Raw genomic sequence first — 18,158 nt, 5'->3', positions numbered from 1 at the left:
TAAAAACAACGAATGCATAAGAATTTGGTCATGTTGTGAGTCTGTAAGATATCCATAATATTCTATTACTACTCTCTCTCCTTCAATACCATTTCTGGCATAACAATTTACTTTGGTCCTGACATCTTTCAAATTCCAAATTATTCAAGATAACCAATCAAGATCTTAAATCCAACAACTCCTAAGCATCTTAGAGTGGATTATTGTTCATAGCTAGTATGCTTTTTTCCCCTACTCAGCACATTTCTGGAATCAACAAAGGGAAGCTATACCAATCTTAGGTTGATTTTTTCCATTCACTCATTAGGTTCAATGTTTTTTCTTTTTCATAATTATTCAATAGGGTTAATAAGATGATGATAATACTAGCTAACATTTAAGATCCTTCCATATACCAGGTGCTAACATGGTTACACATATTAACTCATTTAATCTTCTCAACAATCCTGTTTGAGACAGATACTGCTTTTATATCCATATTATAGATGAGATGGCAGAGTTGGTAGTCAAATCCAGGGAGTCTGTCTCCAGAGCCCACATTTTTATTTACTTTATTTGACAGTGGCAGGAAAGGTTAAATTATAACAATAATGACCATAAACACCACAGCAAATTACTTTTGTACAACCAGAGGACATAAGAATTTCTGTTGATCTTGATACATAACCTATTACCCAGATTTAATGAGACACTGAAAATATTGCTGTATTTTTATAATATATAATACACTTACTTAGAAATGCCCATATAATTAAATAATAAAATTTTAAACTCTATTAGTGAAATCTAGTTTTGGGCAAGCTATTTTAATATCCTTTCTAGGGGCTTGCTTACTACAGAAGCAGAAGAATGAATATTATATAGTGACTTATAATATTCCTTAAGACAATAACAGAAAAGTAAAACCTTAATGGAGTAACCCAATAGGGCTCTGAATTTAGGAATACTAGTACCTGTGCACTGGATGTGATGTCTTCACGCTGCTGGTCAGTCATTGTTGCCAAGGTATCAAAGGGATCCTTTTCACAAGGATCCAGAAGTCCAGGACTACCTATAGCAATCACCACAGGGAGAGGAAATCATTAGCATTGTCCACTTATAAAAAAAATTATTCAACCAGCAAATGAGTAAACTCTATTTCATTTCATTAAAAACAAAGTAAAAGTTACCTTTAAGAATAATCCCTGAAGAAATGCACTCAAAAACTCTTCTCAGTGCATCCCCAGGGCTCTGAGGGCTAGAAGCACTGCTGATTGCTTTCTCTACTAATAACTCCATAGCCTAAAAATACAACATAAAAATGTGTTTAACAGCTTACCAAAGGAATTACTCATTTTCAAACACTAGAATGAAAAACTAAAATTTTAAAGATTGAAAAAGCTACATAGAACAAGTCACAAAAACAGAAAATAAATATTACATATAATATAAAAACATTCAAAATTAAGGAATAGGCCGGGCACAGTGGCTCACGTCTGTAATCCCAACACTTTGGGAGGCAGACTGCCTGAGTTCAGGGGTTAAAGACCAGCCTGGGCAAGATGGCAAAACCCTGTCTCTACAAAAAAAACCCCCCAAAAACCAAAAATTAGCTGGATGTGGTGGCACGTCCTGGTGGCCCCAGCTACTTGGGGGACTGAGGCGGGAGGATCGCTTGAGCCTGGGATTGTTTACTGGCTGCAGTAAGCTGAGATCACGCCATTGCACTCTAGCAGCCTGAGTGATGGAGTGAGACCATCTCTCTTCACAAACAAAAAAACAAACAAACAAAAACCCAATGCAGTGAGTGGTGTTTTGAAGGGTCTCATGATAAAAATTTGTATTTAGATTTTTAAAAATTGAGATATAATTCACATATAAGATTCACTCTTAAACTGTACAATTCAGTAGTTTTTAGTATATTCACAAAGTTGTTCAATAATCATCATTACCTAATTCTAGAACATTTTCATGATCTCCAAAAGAAACCACAGAACCACTAGTAGTCATTCTCCATTCTCCCTTTCTTCTAGCCCTTGGCAACCCCTAAATCACTTCCAGCTTCTACAGATTTGCCTACTCTGGACGTTTTATACAAATGGAATCATGTAATACGTGCTTTGTGTTTGACTTCTCTCACTTAGCATAATATTTAAGGCTTATCCATGTTGTAGCTTTTACTTAAAGTTTAAATGAGACTACTAACAGCAATTCAAAGAAACTAGTTTGGAACCACTATGAAATCCTTAAGATGATAATGAAAGCTGAAAAGACATTAGTGAGAATCCATACTTTTGGCTATACACTAAAAAAGGTCATGGACTTATTTATCAGAGGTAAAAACTACGTCAACCCATTCACTCCATGGCCATTTCTCAGAATCTCTTTACATTTTAAGAGATGGGAATTTAAAGAAATAGTGCACATTAACAGCTATGAAAAATAAATGATAGCTTCCAGCACGATTGGAAAAAACCTGAAAATAATGAATATTAATAATGATAAATTTAAGTCACAATTTAAAAAATTAAGACAGCTCAGTTTATTACGTTGAAGAATGCAAGAAGATGTTCAAGATTCTTTTTTATTTTGAGAAAGGGTCTTGTTCTGTCACCCAGGCTAGAATGCAGTGGCATGACAACGGCTCACTGCAGCCTCAAGCTCTTGGGCTCAAGTGATCCTCCTACCTCAGCTCAGGATCACTTGAGCTCAAGAGCTTGAGGTTGCAGTAAGCTGTGGTCGTGCCACTGAACGACTGGGACAACTGGCGCAGCCACCATGCCTGGCTAATTTTTGTAGAGATGGGGTCTCACTATGCTGTCCAGGCTGGTTTTGAACTCCTGGGCTCATGCAAACCAACTGCCTTGGCCTCCCAAAGCCTTGGGATTACAGGCATCACAGCAACAGCCCCTCAAGACATTTTTCATTTTTTATGGATTTTCATTTTAAAGTTGTCTTAATATTTTAAGGGACAAGCTTCAGCCATCTAGAAAACTCTATGTATATGTATGGAATATGCATGTGCATGGAATATTTTAAGATGCGAAAAGACTGAGACCCTTGAGGATAAGGTCAGTGTTACTCATCTTGAACCCACTTGCCTAGTACAAGTAGCCAGAAATTTTGTAAATACTTAGTAAATGATTATGACATGGAATGATTTTGGAAAGAATGTGAGAATAATCCTGACAATTCAGTGATAAAATAAACCAAGAGTAGTAATTAGCAAAATATTGATGTTGTGATTAAAACACAAAATTGAAGTCATAAAATATGCAACTTTCGATAAATGCCTCAAATTTTTACTGAGTACTTTTAGCAAATTTTATGAGAAAAGTGAGGATTAAATAATCAGCTACAGTTCAGGTATGTCAAGACATAAAAATATGTTTCAAGTAACTCAAAGCTTTTTCAAAATCTGTTTATTGATTGGCTTTAAGAATCAGGCATTTCTGATTTATACCAGCAGGTAAAAGCAGAAATTAATTAAAAGTCAAGAAAGAAATCAATTATTTATGGGACACAAAAAAGTCAATATACTTAAACACACACAATAAAACTAATCAACTACCTATCTCTGACACCATTTACTGTGAACTAAGCAATTAAAACATATTAATTTTCTAAAGAACATAGCTATTCTCCAAGCACATGTCTATAGTTAAAAGAACAATGAAAATAGAATATAATTCAAAAGTAAAAAGATAATATCAAAAATAAATAGAATCAAATTAAGGATTATAACACTTCAGGTTGTAATATAAAGGGTCTTGGAGGCTATAATTATATAAGAGAATAACTTATTAAGAGTTACTATAACTGGAGATGGAAAAAGCTCCCCATATTAAATGATTAAAAAAATCAAGGATTGTAATATTTGCTTTAAAAGATTTTTTAATTTTTTTTTTTTTTTTTACAGACAGGGTCTCGCTATGTTGCCCAGGATGGAGTGCAGTAGTTATTCACAGGCACGATCATAGCACACTGCAGCTGAGCTTGAACTCCTGGGCTCAAGTAATCCTACCTCGGTTTCCCCAGTAGCTGAGACTACAAGTGAATGACACTGCACTCCACTGCAATATTTGCTTTTATTTTTTGAGAGACAGGGTCTTGCTCTGTTTCCTAGACTGGAATGCAGTGGTGTGATTATAACTGCCTGTAGCAGGCTGGGTGTGGTGATTCACGCCTGTAATCCCAGCACTTTCGGAGGTCAAGGTGGGCAGATCACCTGAGGTGAAGAGTTTGAGACCAGCCTGCCCAACATGGCGAAATCCTGTCTCTACTAAAAACACAAAAAATTAGCTGAGTGTGGTGGCAGGTGCCTGTAATCTCAGCTACTAGGGAGGCTGAGGCAGGAGAATCACTTGAACCCGGGAGGCGGAGGTTGCAGTGAGCTGAGATCGTGCCACTGCACTCCAGCCTGGGCGACAAGAGTGAAACTCTGTCTCAAAAATAATAAATAAATAAACAAATAAATAAATCACTGTAGACTTGACCTCCCAGGCTCAAGTGATTGACCTCAGCCTCCTGAGTAGCTGGCACTACAGGACCCACTACCATGCTTGGCTAATTTTTATTTTTAGTAGAGATGAGGTCTTGCTATGTTGCCTGAGCTGGTCTTGAACTCCTAGGCTCAAGCGATCTTTCCATCTTGGTGTCCCAAAGTGATGAGACTGGCCGGGCGCAGTGGCTCATGCCTGTAATCTCAGCACTTTGGGAGGCCAGGGTGGGCGGATCACGAGGTCAGGAGATCGAGACCATCCTGGCTAACAAGATGAAACCCCGTCTCTACCAAAAAATACAAAAAAAGTTAGCCAGGCGTGGTGGCGGGCGCCTGTAGTCCCAGCTACTCGGGAGACTGAGGCAGGAGAATGGCGGGAACCCGGGAGGCGGAGCTTGCAGTGAGCTGAGATCGTGCCACTGCACTCCAGCCTGGGCGACAGAGCGAGACTCCGCCTCAAAAAACAAACAAACAAACAAAAACAAACAAAAAAACAAAGTAATGAGATTACAGGCGTGAGCCACTGCACCCAGCCCTATTTGCTTTTTAAAAACCCTCATGAAGTGTATTTTTTCCCTTCCCATCTCCAGTTATAATAAGAGTAACTCTTAGTAAGTGGCAGGCACCATGCTAAATGATCACTTACATGCATAATTTAATTCAAGATGGAAAAAAACCCCATAAATTTAAGAAGCTAAAAATAGTTTTGTCCCAGGTCATGTAGCTAGGTGATAAAGCTGAGATTTGAAACCAGGTCTTTCTGAAATCAAAATAATGCTTTTTTTTTTCTTCTTTCCCTTATGTTTTCTTTCCTACTATGTTTCAATAAGTATCTTTCATCAATGGGTGATCCAGAGAGAAAACATGAACTAGTTTCTGTGAATATTAGTTTCCAGCTCTGGTAAAGATAAAGACCTTTGTAAAACAAACAAAACAAAGCCACCTGATGAGATTTCAGTAACACAGGCACTTTCACTGGTGGGAGTGTAAACCAGTAAAATCTTCCTTTAAAGCACAAGTGGCAAACTGTATCAAAACTTTTTTTTCTCCCCAACAAGAGACAGAGTTTCACTCTTGTTGTCCAAGCTGCAATGGCGTGATCTCAGCTCACTGCAACCTCCACCTCCCGGGTTCAAGCGATTCTCCTGCCTCTGCCTCCCAAGTAGCTGGGATTATGGGCATAATCCACCACGCCCAGCTAATTTTGTATTTTTAGTAGAGATGGGAGGTTCTCCATATTGGTCAGGCTGGTCTTGAACTCTTGACCTCAGGTGATCTGCCCACCTCAGCTTCCCAAAGTGCTAAGATTACAGGTGTGAGCACCTGGCCACAAAATTTTAAAAGACACACATTAATTAGCCCAGCAATGGCAGTACTAAGATTTACAACAGGGCTATTACTACATAACAAAAGCACAAAAAATATTCTGCCCAGCTCTTAATTTGTAACAGTCTGGAAACAATCACTAGCACTAGGAGTTCTGGCTAAATAATAGTAGTAGCAGCTATCCTCTTCATTATAGCTACCACTTACTGAATGCTTATCCTTGCTAAGTGATGCTCTAAGTCTTCACATATATTAACCGATTCTAACTATTATAATCACATTCTGAAGGCAGATATGACTACCATTCCCATTTTACAAATTAAGATGTTTATGCTCTTTAAATGGGATTTTATGAATACCTTAACAACGGGCAATTGTACATACAAAAGCCACTTACATAGTCCAGTTGACATGGATCACTGTTGATACATGCACAACAGACTTTGATTTGTAAGCCCATTTGCAGGTTGTTGCATTTTTGTAATATATTTACTCACAGCACTTTATTTTATATGGTGAAATGTATGAAAGTCTTAATAAAAATGGTCATGTCTTGCAGGGAAAAGGTTTACTTACAGCTTTTAGTGATTTAGGGGTATGCATACAGTTAAATAGATGATTTTTGTTAAGGGGTATCTAAATGCTGAGTTAGTTCATGTACCATTTGCTGATTTTTTTGTAAGCTGAGACTGTTTGTTCTTTGCCCTGAGATGTCAGTGTCCTATCATTTTAGAACTCTTTGTTGGTTCTATCAGCAACAGCTAGGAGAACTGCTAGTACAAACCACCACCACTAAAATCTGTATTACTTACAAATATCTCTGAAAGCCAGTAAAATATGTGAAAAGAAATGTTAATGTATTTCAACTGATATTTGGGCAGGAAGAATAATTATAGCAGTTTTCTTCACCTTTCTTTGAGAATGATTCCTTTACATTTGATATATCATTCTTTAAAACAAAACAAAACAAAACAAAACAAAAAACTGGTCCGGAATGGTGGCTCACACCTATAATCCCAGCACTTCTGAAGGCCAAGTCTGGAGGATCCCTTGGTTCTAGGAGTTTCAGACCAGGCTGGGCAACATAGTGAGACCTTACCTCTACAAAAAATTTAAAAAAAAATGTAACCAGGCATGGTAGTATGCACCTACAGTTCTATGTACGTGGGAGGCTGAGTTAGGAGGATCACTTAAGCCTGGGAAGTCGAGGCTGCAGTGAGTCATGATCATGCCATTGCACTCCAGCCCGAGTGACAGAGTGAAACTCTGTCTCAAAAAAGATAACATTAAACATTTTAAAGTGAATAATTCAGCAGCATTATTATACTATGTTGTGCATATCAAGTTCCAAAACATTTCCATTACCCCAAAGTAAACCCCCTTACCCATTAAGCAACTTATCCTTATTTCCATAGAGACATGCACTGTCTCTGTGGATTTATATATTCTTGATATTTCATATAAATGGAATCATACAACATGTGACCTTTTGAGCCTGGATTCTTGCACTTAGCATACTGTTTTCAACGTTAATCAATACGGTGGCAGAGTTTTGGTTTTTTTTTTTTCGTTTTTTTGTTTTTTTTTTTTGAGATAGGGTCTCGTGATGTGCCCAGGCTGGCCTCAAAATCCTGGGCTCAAGAGATCCTCTTGCCTCAGTCTCTTGAGTACCTGGGACTACAGGCATGGGCCACTGTGCCCAGCTCAGTAACAGATTTTTTTGCTTAAATACTCATCACTGTCTAGAAATAAAATATATAATAAACAGTGTGTGTGTGTGTGTGTGTGTCTGAGGGAGGGAAGGAGGGAGAGGGAGAGGGAGAGAGAGAGACAGACAGACAGACATGGTCTTGCCCTGTCACCCAGGGTGAAGTGCAGTGGTGCAATCACAGCTCATTGCAGCCTCAAACTCCTGGGCTCAAGTGATTCTCTGACCTCAGCCTCCTGAGTAGCTGGGACTATAGGTGTGCACCATCTCATCCGGCTAATTTTTAAGTTTGTCTTTTGTAGACATAGGGTCTTGCTATACAAATACGGCTGGTTTTGAACTCCTGGCCTCAAGTGACCTTCCCACCTCGGCTTCCTAAAGTGCTGGGATTACAGGTAGGAGCCATTTTGCTAGGTCTATAATAAACATTAAAAAAATTACATGCCTTTTATAAGTTACTGCAGTTATACTATTATAAAGGTTTAGATAGCACACAGCAATTCTGATATCAGACCAACAGTACAGAAGAACTCTACCTATATTTTATTTCATCACCATGGATTCATGACAAAAGAACAACTAATCTGAAGGCAGAACACCATTTTCAATCCTCACTGCAGTGGTAAAGGAAAGGCCACAAAAGCAGGCTTTGTTACTTAAGGATTTGTTCAAAGTAATCTGAATGCTAAATAAAATTAAACACAATACAGTTCATAAGAATTTCAAATTTATTTGATAAAAGAAAAAAAGTTACTCCTGTTTATGACAATAGCACAGACCCAAACTGAAGATCTCTTGCCTCCAAAACATGATTAAGAAATATATTAGGGCCATGCATGTTGGCTCATGCCTATAATCCCTGCACTTTGGGAGACCGTGGCAAGAGGATCGCTTGAGCCCAGGAGTTTGAGACCAGCTGGGGCAACATAGTGAGATCTCATCTCTACTAAAAATAAAGACATTAGTCAGGTGTAGTGGCATGTGCCTATCGTCACAGGCTCTGGGAAGGTTCAGGTAGAAGGAATGCTTGAGCCCAGGAGTTCAAAGCTGTAGTGAGCCAGGGTTGCTCCATTGCACTCCAGTCTAGATGACAGAGCAGGACCCTGTCTCAAAAACAAATGATAGAATATACACACTACTGCCTTTCAAGAAAAAATGTAATAGCTTGAATCAAACAGGAAAAGGCCAGTGACGAGAACATTCCTGAAGAACAGAGTGTTTACCCTGCTTAGGCTTGGCTCTCCAGAGATGAGGGTGGGGATGACAGATGATTCAACAAATCCCAAAAATTTCACCAATAACTTTCAATTTGGAGAAAGGTAAAATGAATCACATTATAAGCAGTTCCAGAAGAAATTTTCCTAAAAGTAAAAACTCCATCTGACCATCTTCTATCTCACCAGAGAAAAGAAAAACACTAGAATTTGCTATCCTGAAGACTTTGAAAACCAGGAAAGAACAGAAGCAATCAGGAAATCAGGAAAGAGCAGAAAAATGGTAATCATTCACATCTAACTATTTCCAATAATAAATGCATTTGGCTAAAATGCAGATAAAAGAAAAAATAAAGGTAAGATCTTCCAAAGGAATTAGAGGTAGGAAAAAAAAAAACCTCATAGAGCCCCAAATTAGCTTCACATACCCAAATGCTCTCTTGGTTCAGGGGAATATAAATTGTTAGTGAAAAGAAATGGTAAAACAGGTTCAGGAAACAAATGGGAGCAAATCCTGCAAAGACAAAGCTCTAGGAGTCCATTCTTGGGCTGAAACCTGAAACTGAAGGGGTGGCAATAAAATCCAGCACATTTGGAGTGCCATAGTATATTTGATAAAGACACACGAGAGTGTAGCCTACATTTGCTAACAAGGCTGCAGGTAGCCAAATCCTACTCCTTTTCATAAGCAATCCTCCAATCATATCTCACAGGGGAAGGAAAAGAAGAGTTATCAAAGAAGATGAGAATAGATTTGCATGACACCTTTGTACTTGTGTGGAACATAGCATGAAAACTAGTGATAAAAATCTATTCTGTAGGGACTCTGGGTGATAGTCACAGGTCAATGTAGGTTCATTAATTGTAACAAACATACTACTCTAGTGTCGGGGGGGCTGTGTATGTGTGAGGGCAGGGGATATGTGGGAACTCTATATGGTTGACCCTTGAAAAACATGAGTTTGAACTGTACAGATCCACTTATATGGGAGTTATCTTTCATCTCTGCCACCAGAGACAGCAACAGCAATCTTCCTTCCTCACCCTTAGCCTATTCAATAAGAAGTTGAGGGCTGGGCACAGTGGCTCACACCTATAATCCAAGCACTTTGGGAGGCCGAGGGGAGCAGATCACTTGAGGCCAAGAGCTCGAGACCAACCTGGCCAACGTGGTGAAACCCCGCCTCTACTAAAAATACAAAAATTATCCAGACATGGTGGCGTGCGTGCTTGTAATCCCAGCTATTTGAAAGGCTGAGGCAGGAAAATCGCTTGAACCCAGGAGGTGGAGGTTACAGTGAGTTGAAATCACACCACTGCACTCTAGTCTGGGCGACACAGCGAGACTCGGTCTCAAACAAACAAACAAACAAAAAAAACAAAAAAGGAACAAAATGACTGAAGTTAAAAAATTAAGCGGTATACATTATACCTTGTTGAGAGCAGATCTCTTAACCATAGTTTATAAAAATTGAACACATATTAGGCAACAAAAAAACCCTTTAAATTCCAAAAATTGCAAATAGCTGACTACATTTTTTGGATCACAATGCCATAAAAACTGAATTATTATTTACAAAAACAACAGCAACCCTCCTTCAACTGCGCAGAATATAAAAATTCCCTTGGCTGGGTGCCGTGGCTCACGCCTTAATCCCAGCACTTTGGGAGGCCGAGGCAGGCAGATCATGAGGTGAGAAGTTCAAGACCAGCCTGGCCAACATGGTGAAAGCCTATCTCTACTAAAAACACAAAAATTAGTCAGGCGTGGTGGCGCATGCCTGTAATCCCAGCTACTCAGGACGCTGACACAGGAGAATCGCTTGAACCCGGGAGGTGGAGGTTGCAGTGACCCCAGGTCGAGCCACTGCACTCCAGCATGGGCGACAGAGCAACACTCTGTCTCGGGGAGAGGGCGGGGAAATAAAATTCCCTCAAAACTACTGTTGGCTTACAGACAGTATGAAAACAAATTACAAAGCATTACCTCTGCAGCCAAAACTCTGTGTTCATCTTTAAACTGCAGCTTTAAAACCTCTATAACTACAGAATAAATCAATGAATCAAGCATCTAACTCAAGAAGCTTGTAAGATAATAACAGAAAACCCCAAGGAAAATATTGAAAGATAAAATCATAAGGTAATAAATTATTAATGAGGACTACAATAGAGCTGATTTTGAGGAGACAAGCAATAAAACAGATAAACCACTGCCTAAACAATACAATACTAGGAGCGAATTTTAAATGTCAAAATACTGACATTTTGGTGGTTTTTTAAAGTACCAAAATACTAATGTATTTGTTGTTATATGTAAATGATTTCAAAGATCAGCCAGCAGCTTTTTTCACTTTTGACTTTCTTCACAATCATTTCCCCTGCCATGGCCAATGCTCCTTCAATTCCTTTGACCTGTGCATTCTCTTTTCTTCTCAGTTCTTACGGCTCTCCACCCTCAAAGAAAACATCCCGTGAAGTGCATGGGTGACTCTCTCAAAGAAGGCCTGGGTAGGACCAATCTGCAGTGCTGAAAATCCAGACTGCAAGAGTGGCCCAGACGCAGTGGTCTTGAGAGTCTATTCATACAAGTAACAACGTGGACTTACTACAACAGAGATAGCTTCAAGGACACCCTGGGTGGGTAGAGGGGACCAAAGTTTAAGAAAGCAGGAAGCAGGATGACGATGTACAATGCTTGTATTTCCACACATTCTTAAAATTTGGGACGGGCACGGTGGCTCACGCCTGTAATCCCAGCACCTTGGGAGGCCAAGGCGGGCGGATCACTTGAGCTCAGGAGTTCTAGACTACCCAGGCCAACATGATGAAACTCTGTCTCTATTAAAAATACAGTCAGCCAGGCGTGGTGGTGCATGCCTGTAATCCTAGCTACTCGGGAGGCTGAGGCAGGAGAATCGCTTGAACCTGGGAGGTGGAGGTTGCAGTGAGCCAAGAAAGCACTGCTGCACTCCAGGCTGGGGTACAGAGCGAGACTCAGCTTCAAAAATAAATAAATAAATAAGTAAAATTTGAAGCTATACAATGCCTACAAATTATTGTATTTAGAATCTATCAAGAATCTAATAAATTCCAAACACCTAAATACTGAAACACCCACATTGTTATTTTGCTCCCATCTGGCAAATACTTTACTGGCTAGTCTAATCAACGACACAAAGAAGAATTAAAAGTAAACAAACAAACAAACAAACAAGCAAAAAAAAAAAAAAATCCTAAAATAGCGTAACTCTATTGAATGGGTTGATTTTTTTAAGGGAAATATAAATTGCCAAAATTAACCACCAGAGAGAGACTAATTACAATGGGAGAAATTGAGAAAACACTATTCCCTTAAAAGGAATTGGAAAGTGATGATGTCACATAAATTTTTATAAACTGTCAAGAAACAAAGTTTTGATGCTATTAAAACTGCTTCAGAGTTTAAAGAAAGCTTCCAAATTATTTTTACAGAGTTAGCGATCACTGCTTCTAAATTTGACAAAGAGCACAGAAACAAAACGTAAAAAATTTGTTTCATGTCACTGAGAAATTCTTAAACAAACTATTGGCAAACAGAACTTAAGAGTTCATTACAACACTTTTCTCATATGTATGAAGAATCATTCCCAGAATGCAAAGGTAGTTCAATATGAAGAAATCTATTTACACAGTATTAACAGGTTGAAGGAGAAAAACTATACATTCATGTTAGTAAGACTTAAAAAATTGATAAAAGTTCAACTTCTGTTACTGATTCAAAAATTACTTAAACTGCAAAAAGACTGATAATTCAACGTGACAAGTAAATATCTCAAATAAAAGGCTATATACCGTCATGCTTAATACACTTTATAGACCAGAAACATTTTTAGTACAATCAGGAACGTATCATACATGTCAAGTAGTATTTCTTTTATTCCGTATTTGTTACTCTAGAATTCTTTTAATTAAAATAGAAAAAAAAAGTATTGGAAAGAAGGCAAAATATCATTTGTAGATATGTCTCAAAGAAAAAAAGAGAGATAAGGTCTCATTCTGTCACCCAGGCTGGAGTGCCGTGGCACAATCATGGCTCACTGTAGACCTGACCTGGGCTCAACAGATCTTCCCACTTCACTCTCTCCAGTAGCTGAAACCACAAGCACATGCCACCAAACCTGGCTAATTTTTGTATCTTTTCTAGAGAAAGGGTTTCACCATGTTGCCCAAGCTGGTCTCCAACTCCTGGATTCAAGCGATCCTCCTGCCTCGGGCCTCTCAAATAATGGGATTACAGGCATGAGCCACTAGACCACAACTGGTTGATCGTTGATCTATCGATTTATAGTTTTTAAATTAGTTTTTTCTTTTTGAGATGGAGTCTCACTATGGCGCCCAGGCTGGAGTACAGTGGCATGATCTCGGCTCATTGCAACCTCCGCCCTCTGAGTTCAAGAGATTCTCCTGCCTCAGCCTCCCGAGTAGCTGGGATTACAGGCGTCTGCCACCGAGCCCAGCTAATTTTTTGTGTTTTTAGTAGAGATGGGGTTTCACCACCTTGGCCAGGCTGGTCTTGAACTCCTGACCTTGTGATCCACCTGCCTGGGCCTCCTAAAGTGCTGGGATTACAGGCATGAGCCACCATGCCCGGTTTTAAATTAGTTTTTAAGTAATGCACATGTATACTTTATCCTGGCAAAAATTAAACATTACAGATCTCTATACTAGTCATCTCTTCCTCCCACTCTTCAGAAATAATCACTACTGTAAATTAGAATATATCCTACCAAAAATTTTGCTATGTATTTAAATTTACATATACGTATCTATAGAAAATATAATTCGATGAAAAAAAAAAAGCCCTAAAACGAAGGAGATGTGCCGGGCACAGTGGCTCATGCCTATAATCCCAGCATTTTGGGAGGCCAAGGCGGGTGGATCACAAGGTCAGGAGTTTGAAACCAACCTGGCCAATATGGTGAAACCCTGTCTCTACTAAATATACAAAAATTAACCAGGTGTGGTGGTGCGTGCCTGTAGTGTGTAGTGAGCCCAGATAGCCGTACTGTCTACAGCTGCCACTGCACTCCAGCCTGGGCGACAGAGCGAGACTCTGCGTCCAAAAAAATAAAAAGAAGAAAGCAGGTGTGAACTAATTTGCCAGAATACAAAATCCAGAAATGATAAAAAAAATTAATGAATCAAAATTTGTAATGCCAGGTATGGGGCTCAGGCTTATAATCCCAGCAGTTTGGGAGGCCAAGGCGGGCAGATCACCCGAGGTTAGCAGTTTGAGACCAACATGACGAAACCCCATCTCTACTAAAAATACAAATTATTAGCAGGGCGTGGTGGCCCCAGCCTGTAATCCCAGCTACTTGGGAAACGGAGGAAGGAGAATCGCTTGAACCTGGGAGGCAAAGGTTGCAGTGAGCCGAGATCATGCCACTGCACTCCAGCCTAGGCGACAAGCTGTCTGAAAAAAAAAAAAAAAAAAAAAAAAAAAAAAAAAAATTGCAAAAATGTGGCAACTTTCAGCCGGGTGTGGTGGCTCACGCCTGTAATCCCAGCACTTTGGGAGGCCGAGGTGGGCAGATCACGAGGTCAGGAGATGGAGACCATCCTGGCTAATACAGTGAAATCTTGTCTCTACTAAAAATACAAAAAATTTAGCCAGGTGTGGTGGTGGGCGCTTGTAGTCCCAGCTACTCGGGAGGCTGAGGAAGGAGAATGGCATGAACCTGGGAGGCGGAGCTTGCAATGAGCCGAGATCGTGCCACTGCACTCCAGCCTGGGCAACAGAGCAGGACTCCATCTAAAAAAAAAATTAAAAAAAAAAAAAAAAAGTGGTAACTTTGCTTCTCTTTCTTTCTTTCTCTCTCTCTCTCTTCTCTCTTTCTTTTGAGACAGAATCTTGCTCTGTTGCCAGGCTGGAGTGCAGTGGCATGACCTCGGCTCACTGCAACCTCTGCCTCCCAGGTTCAAGCGATTCTCCTGCCTCAGCCTCCTGAGTAGCTGGGATTACAGGTGTGCATGTTGGTCAGGGCGGTCTTGATCTTCTGACCTTGTGATCCACCCGCCTGGGCCTCCCAGTGCTGGAATTACAGGCGTGAGCCACCGTGCCCAGCAAAATGTGGTAACTTTCATATAGCAAAAATCATCATAAAGCTGAAAAGTAGATGAAAAACTGGAGAACACAATTTTCAACACAGGTAAAGGCTAATTATTGTAAAAAGAATTACTTATAATAAAATGATAAGAAACTGGCAGTTAAGAAAAAAACAATTACAAATGCCAACCATTACATAATTAAAGAAATACAAAAAATAAGATAGCATATATATATTTTTTTGAGATGAAGTCTCACTCTGTCACCCAGACTAGAGCTAGTGGCACAATCTCGGCTCACTGCAAGCTCCGCCTCCCGGGTTCAAGTGATTCTCCTCTCCTGCCTCAGCCTCCCGAGTAGCTCGGATTACAGGTGCCCGCCACCATGCCCAGCTAATTGTTGTATTATTAGTAGAGACGAGGTTTCACTATGTGGGCCAGGCTGTTCTCGAACTCCTGACCTCAGTGATCTGCCCGCCTCGGCCTCCCAAAGTGTTGGGATTACAGGCGTGAGCCACTGTGCTTGGTGAATACCATATTTTGCCTATCATATTGTTAACTATTAAGAAGTGTGAGTGTGATAATATCCCAGAACTATGAGAGTGTAAAGAATATAATTAGTCTAATAGTTTTTTGAAATTTTCAATGACCCAACCTTCTGGTGAACAATTAGTACATGTTCTTTGACCTTGATATTTCAGCCCTAGCAATTTATTCTGCCCTCAAAAGCCTGACAGCAATATATACAATGAGGTATAACAAGGATTTAACAGCAAAAGATTGTAAACCTAAATGTCTATCAAATGAATGTAAGTTAAATAAAATACGGCATGTCCATAGAAAGAATGCAGTAGATGTGACTGCCTTTTCAAAGAACTCTAAGATGAGCTTTGTTAAGAAAGTTTTAAACTGTACAGTTTTAAACTGTGATAGCAAGGCCATGCTTTTGTTAAAAAAGATTAAAAAAAAAAAAAAAGAACTAAGGTAATCTTGCCTATTAACTCTGATTCAACTCTGGAGTCAATAGGTTGTTTTATTTTTTGATGAATCCCTGTCTATCTGAATTCTTGCTCTTCAGGAATCAAAGTTTCAAACAGTAATGTACATAAAGATAGAAACATATACTGTATATGGGTATAAATTTTTCTCCTAGAAGAAATCACAGCAGATTGTTAAGATAATCTGCCTTTAAATAAGAAGGCTTTTGGTTATTTCGTAGCTTTCTGCGTTACTGAATCTCCTATTTTTTTGTATTATTTTTGAATAATATATATTTCTGAATTTTTACAGTTCCCAGCCACATACATTATTTTAAAAAATGTCCCTGCATAAGGAGATTAACAGTTCTTCAGTCTTCTTTATACATTTGTATATTATATGTAAAAGCCAACTAATAAATGCTGTAATATTTAAAAAAAATACTGTGAAAACAGCAAAAAGAAAAAAATACACGAAGAGAAACATCAATGAAAATTCTTTAATTAGTCACATCTGAGAAAATTAAACATTCTAAGACTCCCCCAGGATTTTTCAGCAGAAAAGAAAAACTGTATTTAGTAAATGCAAATAAGGCTGATAATTATAATGTAAACTGAGAGGATAAAAACTGCAGAATTATTTCCTACATGTTTTTACACCATACAGTTATGTACTACTTACCCAGCTTGGAAAATCAGACCAAGTTGGAACTCGCTGACAGAGGTCTCGAAGAATGCGTATGATAATCACACAGGACTGCAGACCATTAGCTCTAGCCTTGAGAGCAACACAAAAACCAATTGAATTAATCTTAGAAATACTGAATATATCCCTTGATGAAAAAAAGTTAAAATACCACCGTTCAATGGAAGCTCAGATAAAAACAAAAACAATCACACTTAAAATTGGATTCAATGAGCTGCCATTTACAGCAGTATTTTATGCCAGGGTTAGTATTTAAAAGCTGGTATTTAGGTCAAAGTAAACAGATTATACAAGAATAATATTTCTTGATCCCCTGTGAACCTTGACCTGTGTTCATTTAAAACAGTAAACTTAAAAAAAAAAAAAAAGTCTGCCTACATTAGAAATAAAAGAAAAAGTAAAGAGCTAAAAAGTTTGTCTAGGGACTGAAAGGTTAAGGAAATCTGTTTGGTTTCCCTTCTGTGCCTTTGCATGACTGCAAAGTCACTAAACCAAACAGCTGCTTCCTCACCTTTCACTCCCTACACTTATTAACTTAGAGAAAGAGGGGGAAAAAAATCTTAAAACTATACACAAAGCTTTAAACACATATTCCATTATTTAAAGCAAAGTTAATCTGCAGCCTTATGGAATATAATATATATACACAAACATGTGATGTTCCTAAACAAGTCAACTTTAAATATAGCCACTAAAAATAAAAAATAAAAAAACCCCAACTACAAAACACTCCCCAAACCTAAGTTCATTGTCAAATTAATAATAACTGCAATATGCAGATCATCATACCCAGCTTTCTATGTTAACATATTTTCTGATATTTAATTTAAAATAGTATTGCTTGGGCAGTCTTTTGAAATGTTTAAGCACAGTTAAACATGTTGTACTGAACTACTCTCTCATAAGGCTACAAGAAAAAAGTAAAATGATGTTCCGAACCTGGAACCACTTAGCGTGGCGTAGAGCAGCCAGAGCGTCAAGGCATTTTTGCCTGTCCAAGACGTCCGGTGGGTCTTTCACCATACCCGAGGTTACATCTAAAATGGATTGAATTGGCAAAATGCAGTGAGGAATGGGTGTTTGACCAGGTGAGCAAGACACTTCCTTAAGGTAGCATCAGTGTCACATGAGCCATTTGAGAGCTTGTCAGCACTTTAATATATTCACGGAGTTATTTTCAACAAATTTACATAATCCAATATGAGGAACAAAAGAAAGGTTAACTTATTAATTTAGTAATATAATAAACAATTTCTGGAAATATAAACCCTACCCACCAAAATGAAATCTGAAGGAAAGATTACTGGACACAGTGCACTAGCACAAAGACAACAAGACAAGAGGGAACACAAAAATCCACCTTAATAAATGAGAATGTACAATAAACTACTGAGTTTGTTCAGTACTCTAAATGGTCATAAATTATCCTGGAGCTAATATAACAAAGAACTGATGATAAATATAAAATGCTCAATATAGTTATAGTTACAGAAAAAAAATGAAGAACCTAAAACAGGCATTTCTTTTTTTTGAGACGGAGTGTCACTCTGTCCCCCAGGCTGAAGTGCACGATCTCAGATCACTGCAACCTTGGCCTCCTGGGTTCAAGCGATTCTCCTGTCTCAGCCTCCCAAGTAGCTGGGATTACAGGTGTGCACCA

The 18,158-nt window shown here is 38.8% G+C and overlaps 1 protein-coding gene across 2 annotated transcripts in view; it reads right to left on the bottom strand.

Moving 5' to 3' along the window:
• Window positions 1-18,158, bottom strand: part of ZFR (zinc finger RNA binding protein) — a 91,218-nt gene that overhangs the window by 8,686 nt on the left and 64,374 nt on the right. Inside the window, exons 16-19 of one of the 2 annotated variants that reach the window (XM_055245684.2) lie at window positions 17,438-17,535; window positions 16,475-16,570; window positions 1,170-1,281; window positions 954-1,051 (exon numbers count right to left, since the gene is read on the bottom strand). In XM_055245684.2, the coding sequence (XP_055101659.1) occupies window positions 954-1,051; window positions 1,170-1,281; window positions 16,475-16,570; window positions 17,438-17,535 (404 nt within the window). Of the gene's footprint in view, window positions 1-953; window positions 1,052-1,169; window positions 1,282-16,474; window positions 16,571-17,437; window positions 17,536-18,158 lie in introns of those variants that run through there. The other variant, XM_055245685.2, reaches the window with a different exon arrangement.

Source organism: Symphalangus syndactylus, chromosome 16 (assembly GCF_028878055.3).
Source record: "Symphalangus syndactylus isolate Jambi chromosome 16, NHGRI_mSymSyn1-v2.1_pri, whole genome shotgun sequence".
NCBI classification, from domain to species: Eukaryota; Metazoa; Chordata; class Mammalia; order Primates; family Hylobatidae; genus Symphalangus; species Symphalangus syndactylus.
This window is presented reverse-complemented; position numbering and strand designations above follow the sequence as displayed.